Source organism: Vespa velutina, chromosome 6 (genome assembly GCF_912470025.1).
Source record: "Vespa velutina chromosome 6, iVesVel2.1, whole genome shotgun sequence".
Classification (NCBI taxonomy): domain Eukaryota; kingdom Metazoa; phylum Arthropoda; class Insecta; order Hymenoptera; family Vespidae; genus Vespa; species Vespa velutina.
This window is the reverse complement of record NC_062193.1, coordinates 5069613-5081202: the sequence shown is the minus strand read 5'-3', so window position 1 is coordinate 5081202 and position 11590 is coordinate 5069613. Positions and strand designations below refer to the sequence as shown.

At 33.3% G+C, this 11590-nt stretch overlaps 1 protein-coding gene across 5 annotated transcripts in view; it reads left to right on the top strand.

Annotated features, from left to right (window-relative positions):
• The first annotated feature begins 1545 nt into the window (after positions 1-1545).
• The window catches only part of LOC124950192 (1-phosphatidylinositol 4,5-bisphosphate phosphodiesterase epsilon-1-like), a 23833-nt gene continuing 13788 nt past the window's right edge, over positions 1546-11590 (top strand). For 2 of the 5 annotated variants that reach the window (XM_047496599.1, XM_047496602.1), the window contains exons 1-3: positions 1748-1879; positions 3042-3187; positions 8708-8903. In XM_047496599.1, the coding sequence (XP_047352555.1) occupies positions 3165-3187; positions 8708-8903 (219 nt within the window). In that variant the 5' untranslated portion in view covers positions 1748-1879; positions 3042-3164. Of the gene's footprint in view, positions 1880-3041; positions 3188-4272; positions 7589-8707; positions 8904-11590 lie in introns of those variants that run through there. The other 3 variants (XM_047496601.1, XM_047496598.1, XM_047496600.1) reach the window with 3 other exon arrangements.

The following is an 11590-nucleotide window of genomic DNA, read 5'->3' as shown; positions in this document are numbered from 1 at the left end:
AAAAAAAAAAAAGAAAAAAAAAAAGAAAAAAGAAGAAGAAGAAGACTAAAAAGAGACGGCAATGGAATCGATTAATTGTATAATGATCGATGAATGAAAAGAAATGAAAGATCAAATAATCAATTGTAACAAAAAGACATTATTATTTGATAATTCGTTGTAAAATAATAGAAGTCAATAATCTGATCGATCTTGTGAAATTTCGGAGTACAAAAAAAAAAAAAAAGAAGAAGACGTAAACACGCATCACTTTATGAATCAATGAATCAGTAGTAGTAGTAGTAGTAGTAGTAGTCGAAAACCATATTGGTCGGACGAAGCGGTCAAGTCTGTTATTAGTCGGGTAGATATTTCGTTAGTCCAGGAATCACGTCATAGTGGCCCTCGATGCCGTTAATTACGTTAACAACTACGGCTCACCGAGGATAGCATGCAGGAGAATCAACCATCCCATACTGGTCTATATGTATCAGCAAAGTATCTCGAATTACTCTTGGCGCGGCTCACTGCGTTGTTTTCATTTTGTTTCTTTTTTTTTTTTTTTTGTTATTTTCTTCTTCTTTTTTTTTCTTTCCTTTTTCTTGTTTTCTTTTTTTTTATTCCCCCCCCCCCCCGACCCCCCATCGTGTATACACATTATGCCGGTGCACGCGCACCTCGTCGAAGCGCTCGTACGTTCTGAATTATTTCTCGTATAAACTGGGTCAGCTTTAAAATCGTTGCTTGTGACGCCTTAACTTATGCAACTGTGCGAGCATCCATGTATGTTACTTTCGAAATTTCTCGCGAAATTTCTTTCCCCTTTTTTCTTTTTTTCTCTTTCTTTCCTTTTCTTTTGGTTTTGTTTTCCTTTCATTTATTAGTTAGAAAGAGAAAGAGAGAGAAAGATAGAGGGAGAGAGAGAGAGAGAGAGAGAGAGAGAGAAACGAATATTTCGTTATGAAAGTTTAGCAAAAGCAAAAGATATACGGGTATATTCTAAAAGATTAATTACAATCGTGTAATTTATAAAGCAACAAAGACAATTCCTCTCGTAGCTTTGAAATTGATACACGAGAGAATGTAAAATATCTCGGGGCGATGATCGATATATATATATATATATATATTATATATACAGTGTATTGTATGTATATATATATATATATATATATATATATATATATATGGTGTATTGCTTTTCAAATTTCTCACGTTCGCGAGTTTGCCGAGAGTTTGTCCGAGTTTGAAAATGAAACGAGTCGACTTGAAATAATAGTGCCGTTTCTGGTGTATGGTTGATAACAACAATAAGGATCACCAGCAATTTCTCCTTTCTCCTTCGAAGTTCTTACCATGAGATTTTCTTTATTCGAGGGTAAAAAAGAAGAAAATTAAAAGTATAATTAAAGGCATAAGAAAAGAAAAAGAAAGAATAAGACAAAAAGGAAGAAGGAAAGAAAGAAGATAATAATAACAATAATAATAATAATAATAATAATAATAATAATAATAATAATAATAATAATAATAATAATATGTTATTTCCATGTTAAAATTTTCAGAGCTGGAGAAGCGGCCGCAGCCGCAGCTGCCTCGGAGCTCTGAGGAGCTGGAGGATCTGCACAAGCTGCTGCACTTCCCCGAGGAGGTGGCGCTCAGGTTGACGGAAATTGAGTATCAGCTATTTTATCAGGTACCACCGAACGAGTACCTTAAGCACGTCTCCCAGGATCTAATCGCGTTGCAAAAATCACCCGCGAGGCCACCCCCATCGCCGAGTCGCAGCTGCAGCAGCCCCAGTACAGCGAATAGCTCGACCCAGACAGAGGAAGAATCCTCTTGGCCCGGTGTTACAGTAATTTCTTCCGTTCAGACACTCATCAATCGATTCAATGAGGTGCCCTTTTCCTCTTATTTCCGCACAGTTTAACCATATTCGTTTATTGCTTCGTATATCGCAATCGTTTATCGCTGATCTATTTATCGGTTATCCTCTCATTTACTCGAAATACCAGAGAGAGAGAGAGAGAGAGAGAGAGAGAGAGAGAAAGTGGGAGATATATAAATAGAAAGGAGGAAGGTAGAGGGAGGGAGGGAGGGGGTGAGAGAGAGAGAGAGAGAGGTAGCTATCGAAAATGATAGCTCCATTGACCAATTTTTTCGGCCTTCGGCGTTCGCGCCTGCGCTTATGCCTCGCACTTTCAACGCAGCTGACGCTCTTACGCAAACACGTGCGAGAAATAATTTCATGGTCGAGTCTACTTCAAGGATCTTAACTAAGATAGAAATGCTTGTCTCAAGAAAACCCAGTTATCGTTCGGTAAAAGCAACCACTCTTCCAACTATTTTCCATCGTATATGCTTATAAACACTTTCATAAAGTATTTTAAATTTTCTATTAAATTCACGAGTGTTTTTGCTCGTAGTTATAAAGATCGATATTATATGCTTTTCTCTCTCTCACTCTCTCTTTTTGTCTATTTCTATTTCTATTTCTATTTCTTTCTCTCTCTCTCTCTTTCTCTTCTTCTTTTTCTTTTTCTTTTTCGAAATAACACAGTGGATTAAATTTCGCACGCAGTCGAATACATATATATATATATATATATATATATATATATATATATATATATATATATGCATATATATATGCAAACGTAACGATGATACGTTTTACGAAAACGATCGATAAACGATGTGGTTCTATCATTTTGATTGTCCAACGATTACCATAATACCATCCACGAAGCTGGTATCGAACGATACCAGTAAGATAGAAATTTTCATTAAATCATGAATATGAATAACGTGATTAACTATTAAGCGATAAGATCGTATTAATTAGCAATGCGAATGTCGTACGATTGAATTTTCCTTTTTCTCCTTTTTTTTACTTTATTTATTTATTTTCTCTTCTTTTTTTTTTTTCAATTTATAAATTCATTAACAGACGCATGAATAATAAAAGAAATATCGTGAATACGTTAAATCCAAATAAAAAATCGAAATTGAAATCTTTCCGATTTAATTTTTCTGATATTATGTTAATTACTTGATAGGTTAACTCATGGGTAACACACGCCATAACCAGCGGTACCACCGTAGAAGAACGTCAGGCAGTGTTATCTTGTCTTCTACGTGTAGCTCTAACTTGTTGGAACACCGGTAACTTTAATTCGGCTATGGAGATTATCGCTGGTCTCAAGTAAGTAGATTAACAAGTAAAAACGATATAAAAAAAGAAAAAAGTTGCATTGATTGATCAAATAAAATATCCTATATACTCGCTCGCTTCTCAATCTCTATCATCTTATAAATTTATAAATGTACGATTGAATATAGTAAAATATTTATAATTTATTTATGTTAATATTAAAACGTCATTTCTATTGAAAAATTTTATCGATAATACGGTATGTTAGATGTCGATAAACGTTGAGAATATATCCCGAGTGTTCTGTGAGTGTAATCCGATTTAGATGTTACCCCTAACTTTCCGCGATGTCATACCGTGTTACGACTTTGAGAGAATCGAGAAAGGACGCTTAATCTTTATCCCTTGGAATAATACAATTCCCACGTTTCAAGTTGCCTGATACGCAGTTGATATACGTTACGTTGACTTGACGATCCGAAACTTTAAACTTCTTCGAAGTTTCACAATAATAAATAATACGATAAGAGATGTAATTTTTTTACTACTCTAGATCGTTCCATCATATTTTTATTTCTTTTTATCGAAAAGAAAAAAAAAATATATATATATATATATAAAATACTTTTAAATAAAAAGCATCTATAATATACGAGAATATACTTAAAATCGACGAATCCAACGTCTTTGAAAGTAAAAAAGTCAATTTTTCTTTTGAAGGGAAATAAGGATTTATGAATAGAAAAGAGTATTTGGCTTCGTTAATATTTTTCTTCAGTTCAAACTTTCTTCCCTCGGTTTTTTTAATATATATATATATATATATATATATTATATAGATATATATGTAAGATTCTACGAATACAGTAATTCGACTTCTCTCTCTCTCTCTCTATCTCTCTCTATCTCTCTTACTCACTTTCTCCCTTTCTCTCTGACTGAGAAAAAAAAGAAAGAGAGATAAACTTTGTCAAAGAAAACATATTTTCTTTTTTTTTTGATCCTTTACATCGTTGTTTCATTATATTTTTATCGAAAAGATATAATAAACTTGTTACTTCTCATAAAAGTATCTATAAGATAAAAAAAAAAAAAAAAAAAAGAAAAAAAACATTGTTAAAATCGATAATGAATCGATGTCTTCAAAAGAATAAAAGGAATTCAATTTTTCTTCAAAGAAAAATCAAGAGATTTATGAATAGAAAAATATAATTGGCTTCGTTGACCTTTTCTTTTTTATTAAGTTTGAACTTTCTTTCCTTGACTTATACACAAATAAACACACACACATACACACACACACACACATGTACACACACACATGTACACATACATAAGTACATCTTAATAAAGAATTCTACGAATTGAATAATTCGACTTCTTTCTCGAATAGAGTTAGTGAGATCGAGAGAGAGAGAGAGAAAGAGAGAAAGAGAGAGAGAGAGAGAGAGAGAGAGAGAGATAAGTAGAAACGATAAGAACAATTGGAAATTTCTTTTCGAAGTCGCGTTCTCGCGGAAAAGAAGATCGACTGGGTAAAATGCTTTACTCGCATCGCAGGTTCATGGGTTGCTAACGTAAAACCTTCCCCCATGCATTATTTAAGACAATGGGATGTCTTTTCCGATTCGTATCTCGTAGTTTCTTCGAGATCCTGAAGTGGCTTTCGCTAGACATCCATTATCTTCCTGAAAGCGAACGTATTTCGCGAAACTTTATCGTCCTCGAGCCCTAAAAACGTTTCCCTCCTTTTTCTTTCTTTCTTCCTTATTTTTCTTTTTTTATTATTCTTTTCTCTCTCTCTCTCTCTCTCTCTCTCTCTCTCTTTCTACGTGCTTTCGACGTCCCATTTTCGATCGGTCGAAGTACCTTACCATCTTTTGTTAGAACTCAACGAAAGGATAATCCGACGTAAATGAAATGATGGACGATTTTTTGAGATAAAGAAAAGTAGAGATGGATAGATATATAGAGATAGAGAGAGAAAAAAAGAGAGAGAGAGAGAGAGAGAGAGAGAAAGAGGATGGGAGGGAGAAAAGATAGAAAAAAAGAAAAAGAAAATTTGCATATTTTTCCTTTCCATTTTTTATTTCCTTCTTGTTCTTTGTACAGTTTGAGAAAACAGGAAGAAAAAAGGAAGAGAAAGAAAAAAAAGTTTTCCTTTCGATCGAAGCCATTCTCGTGTGGCTAAGAAGTTTTTAATTTACGTTGAAGGGTTGAAAGCTCTAAGGGCCACGCGAACGGCCTTGCTCGTTCGTAATTTCAATCTATACCTACACACACACATACACACACACACACACACGTACACGCACCCACGCACGCAAGTACGCACACCCACACATTCTTTTTTTCTTCTTATTTTTCCTTTTTTTTTTTTTTTCGTTTGAAATAAATAACAATTCTTCGGAATGTTCCAATTGGGACATTTTGAAAAATGAATGAAACATATTTGTTCCCCGAGTAACGATTGAAGTTCTTTGAGCTTCGAAAAAAAAGAAAAAGAAAAAGAAAAAGTTGTAAAAAAGAAAGAAAAATTATTACGAAGAAATTATATCGTACTTCTGATACTTCGTTACGAAGAAAATCGATAATATAATACTTATTCTTCTTGGTTAATTTTTGATTGGATCAAACTGGAAGAATTTTATCGACGAGGTGTACTCATAAAAGTCGACAATTATTATTTCTTTACGTATAGAATGAATCGAAAGTTCCTTAGATAATTTGAACAATCGATTACTCTTTCTCGAAAACTTTCTTCTCTCTTATTTTTCCTCTTCTTCTTTTTTCTTTTTTTATTTTTTAGATTTAAAGCTTGATAGTTCCGCAATCTGAAACGAAAAGGAAAGAAGGGAAAAGGAAAAAACGGAAAGAAAAAGAAACAAAAAGAAAATAGAACAAGAAAACGAAACGAAGGAAAAAAAGTTAGCCGTAAAAAAAAAAAGAAATCTGCCGAAAGAGTGAAAATTAATTTTTCAAATAGCTTATAGAAACTTTTGGCGCCTATCCCTACCCACGCCCCCCTCCCCCGCCCTCCCCCATGTGTATACATGTACGAAGAGAACTACCGTTCTTATCTCGTTCGATAAGGGATATTGAAAAGAAATAAGAAATAAGAAATAAGAAAAAAGAAAAAAGAAAGGTAAAAAAGGAATGAAGAACAAAATGAATAAAGAAAAAAGAACTAAGTGACGTTGGTAGAGAGGAAGGAGGCGAAGGAGGAGGGGAGTAGGAAGAGAAGAAGAAAGAAGAATAAGAAGTAATAGTAGTACTAGTAATAGTAATAGTAGTAATAGTAGTAGTAATAGTAGTGTTAGTAGTAATAGGTACTATATGCCGTTTGCATGCAATTTTTGGAAAAGTAAGTTAAGCTAGCGTCGAAGTTTTGTTACTTCTCATTCGACATCGTTCTTCAACATCATAGGTACCTTACTCCTCTGTTACCCTTAAGAAACTTTCTTTGGGAAACCACAGATCTCTTGAAAGTTTTACGAACAAGTTAGAGAAAGAGTGAGAGAGAGAGATGATTATAGAGAGGGATAGGTAAGAGAGCTTTGGTGAGATCCGCGTGTAGATTAGGAAGAAAATTGTGGCACAGCTCGTAAAGGGGTTTAAAGGGATAGCTAGAAAAAAAAAGAAGGAGCGAGGACAGATAGAGAGAGAGAGAGAGAGAGAGAGAGAGAGAGAGAGAGAGAGAGAGAGAGAGAGAGAGAGAGAGAGTGTAAGAGGGACAGTGAGAGGAAAGAGGTAAGAGAGAAGAGCGCCGAGTGGGCCTTTTCTCGTGGAACAGAGAACCTTAATGGCTATTCTACCGGATGTTTCTTGAATCGTTCGTTCGTGGCTTCCGTGGCTTTCCAATAATGGAAAAGCGTCATTTGTACTAAAGAGAAAATGGAATCCGAGTTGTTATCACCCGACTTTTGTTTTATTTTTTTTCTTTTTCGTTTTTTTTTTTTTTCTTACCTTTCCAACTCCTTCCATCTAACATCCCCTATTCCACCTTCCCCCACCCCACCCCCATTCCTCCACCATATTGATATATCCCATATCAACTTATTGTTATCAGATGTCTGTATACGAAGAATATATTTGAGGAAAATTCTTCTTCCCTTTCTGATAATAATAATAATAATAATAATAATAATAATAATAATAATCACAAAGCAATAGTACGTCAAAGGTAAATCTCATTTTGCTTGGTTTTCAAAGGATGAGGCAATAGAAGTAAAAAAAAAAAAGAAAAAATAAAAGGAAGAAAGAGAAAAAGAAAGAAGGAAGGAAGGAAGGAAGGAAGGAAGGAAGGAAGGAAGGAAGGAAGTAAAAAAAGAAAGAGAGAAAGAAAGATAGATAGATAGATCGATAGATAGAACAGATTGTATGCTCGAATACTGCAATCTCCGAAGGACGAATTTAATCTTATTCGTAAAGAACAAGAAAGGTCGCCGCAAGGTATTCTCCCTCTCTCTCTTTTTTCTTTTTACAGTAAAAAAAAAAAAAAAAAAAAAAAAAGAATTTATATATACGTTCTTGTTTCTTTATCATGGAATACGAAGTGCGAATTGGCAAGAATGAAGATGAAGAAGAAAAAAAAGAAATAGAAGTAGAAGTAGAAGTAGAAATAGTAGTAGAAGAAAGTTTTTCGCGTGTGTGGTTGAGCCACTTAACTCAAATAACTTAAAGTATCTTCGACGATCCCGTAGACGTGACGGTAGACGTTCCTAACGGCAAGTGTCTTAGGAAGCCTGACGAACGAGGAAAACTATCGTGGAGGTTAAAACGTGAGGTTGTTACCGGGGGAAGAAAAAATAGGATACGTTTTCGAAAGTACACGAAACTTCACGGATCTTAAAATATTTTATGTACTTCCCTTACTTTATTTTCTTTTTCTTTTTTTTTCTTTTCTCTTTTTCCTTTTTTCTTTTTCTTTTTCTTTTCCTTTTCACTGCTAAAAATTCTCAAGCCGTACCTCCCAGTTCCTCTTCCTTCCTTCTCCTTTCAGTACGTTCCACTTTAAAATCCATATTCGTCCATCATTGGAGAAGGTCGAAACGTACAGGGGGAAAAAAAAATGGAAAAGGAAAAAAAAGGAAGAAAAAGCAAAAAAATAAAAAAGGAGAGAAATACTCTACCCGTTCCGATAGAATTTCGAAGCGAGCGAATAGAACGCGATAAAAATTTTCAGGAGGAAAAAGGAACGTTCCCTTGACGTTTAAGTGGCAAAGATAATTCTTTAAAATTAGGAATTATTTAAAAAAAAAAAAAAAAAAAAATAAAAAAAAACCTTTAAACGAATAAACGAAATTGATCTCAAAATGTAATCGAAAGATTCATTTTTCTCGAATGTCCATGATGCTTCCGTTAAAAGGCGATGATAAAATGAAAACGAAAGAAAAAAGATAAAAAAGAAAATCACACACGTATAGAAAAAAAAAATAAAAATGAAACGATCCCATACACGAACGAATATCTTATTGCATACATATGTACATATATGTGTTTCATAATAATCGCGATGAGAGAATCTATCTATAAATATAAAAATTGAATACAATTCATTTTTGATTACAGATCGAACAAGCTAAAGCCATTTTGGCCAAGCATAAATGAGACAATTCCGGTCTTGGAATATCTTGCCTCCGCCCTTTTGTCTTCCGAGTACGAGCATGCGTTAGCTCGTGCTCTCGCAATGCCGGAATGTCCAGTGGTGCCATTTTTTGGTGCCTTTTTGCGAGAATTAAGAGGAGTCATTACTACCGAATACAAGGTGAGAAAGATAATATTATCTTCCTAATCATTAATTACCGATCTTTTTCTCTTTCTCAATTATCTTATTTCTTTTCTCAAAGGATTAATGTTCGAACATTTAACACATTAATAAAATTCGTTCGAGTTAATAAAAGCGGGGAAAATGTTTTTGGATCTACTTTAGTTGGATATACGATAAAGATCGACGTGATTAAAAGCTTCTAGTAAAATACGAAAAGGAACGTGGGATCGTTCGTCGTATTTACTACGAAATAGGAATCACGTAGTTCCCCTCGTCTTTACCCTCTGTTAAACCCCGTTGAACTTTCGTGATTCTCGAGCGAACTAACTTCACGTAGGAACTTTGAAAATCTGAAAAATCGTTTGATAAACTAACTGAACTCTTTTTCGTGCTAAAGTAAAATATAAGCTTATTTAACTATATATATATATATATATATATCCATTCATGTATACCTGATGTACATACATACATACATTACTCGTTCTCTTTTGTAACATCGATGAAAAAAAAAAAAAGAAAGAAAAAAAAAAAGAAAAAAGAAAAAAGAATGAAAGAAAATGGAAAAAGAACGAAATTGTATGTTTACTTGCATAATACATTTTATGTTTGACCAATACAACAGCGTGGTCACACTCGTCGTTCATTGTCAAAGAGGAAACGTTTTCTAAGCAAAGTAACTCCATCGGTAAGATAACTTCGTTCTTTATTTCGTCGCTCGAGTTATTTGATCCTTCGTATCGTACACAAGGGAGAGGCAAAAGAAAAATAGTGATAAAGTGTAAAAGGACGAAAAGCACGAGAGTTCAATCAAAGTCAGATGCTTTCACCTACGAATACGCGATAGTTCTTTGGAGATTCGCCAAAGGAAACCTTTTACCAATAACAATCCATACATGACAATTCCTTGTCCTCCTCTCTTGTCGGAAAAGTCTTGAAAATCACATTAGAAAAAAAGCTATTGTGTACGTGTTTATATATATATATATATATATATATATATATATATATATAAACACATGGATCTATGTATGTATATATGTATGTATGTATATCCTTTCGCCTCTTCCTATATGATATATTTATACCATACTTACAATATACTATACCCATATATATCTATACTATACTAATACGTATCCAATGGAAGTCTGATAATCATTTTGTCTTTTTTTTCAATGGTATAAATAAAATAATATTCATCCTGAGATATCCTAATCCCGAAGTTAGAATCTTTCAAAAAGTTCTGTTTCGAAAAAATATGTAAGAAAAGCTTTTCGAGAATAAGATAGAGAAAAATAGAAAGAAAGAGACCAAGAGAGAGAGAGAGAGAGAGAGAGAGAGAGAATCTGCCAAAGTAGCTTTTCTACAACGAAAAGGGGATAGGTAACGCGCGGCCGCAAAACAGAAGATCGATTATCACTGCGTGTTCGATGTTTCCTGGCAGCACGTCCCTGGAAATATAGAGAGACCATACCTTTCCATTCTCTTTGTGACGTATTTTATATCAATTTACATGTCTCTCGTAGATTTGACATATTATCGTTTCTCTCTTTAACTAACTAACGAACGTATGAACGAATGAACGAACAAACGAACGAACGAAAGAACGAACGAACGAATCAGTCAGTTTTTATATATTTTCGAGTATTGTCCTTGTCATCACCAAACAAATGTAAAATATCATTCGATCAAACGTTCGATCGTTTATTGACAGAAAAAAAATATGATACATTATATAAAGAGGGAGAGAGAGAGAGAGAGGGAGAGAGAGTAAGAGAGAGAGAGAGATAGAGAGAGTAAGAGAGAAGGTTGACACGAAGAGTGTGCTTACTTCTATTTTTCCAAGAGAGAATATTCGAAAATGGACGAGATTAAAATCACAAATCGTTATTTGTATTGTACTAATATTATCTGCTCCAATTTTTCTCTATATATGTACATGGATAATAATACATCTCGATCAATGAGTTCTATTATTAACGCAGCCTTGTCGCTTTTACAAATTGACGAGCATCATGGGAATTAGTTATATAAATGCCTGTAAAGTGGCATTTATTTATTTTTCTTTTTATTGTTTTGTTTTCTCTCTCTCTCTCTCTCTCTCTCTTTTTTCTTTTTCTTTTTTCTTTTTCTTTTTTCTTTTTTCTTTTTTCTTTTTTCTTTTCTCTTTTTTTTGTTAAATAAATTAGTTCTATGACATGTGGGATATATTATGTATATATATATATATATATAAAGAAAAGAATAAAAAAGAAAAAAGAACGAATGTATAGAAAAAAGAAATTCATTTTCGATCAGATTTTTCTTTTCATTTATTTTTTTTTTTTCGGTTTTCTTTTTGTAATTACATTCATTATCAAAAATTACATTATTATTATTATTATTATTATTATTATTATTATTATTATTATTATTATTATTATTATTATTATTATTATTATCCTCATCAGCAAATGTAATTATCCTCAATGCTCGTTACATTCAAAATTAATTCTATGGAAATGACGAACGATCGAGAATCGTTAGTAACATAGAAGCGAAGACAATTTTATTCTAGTATTTAAGATATCATTAGAAAATTAACAGAGGAAAGTCGGTAATGTGTCTGTCGATGGCAGATACTATTAATCTTCGAGACATTTCAAGCTCGTTTCGAACGAACTAGGCTAGTTAGAACAATC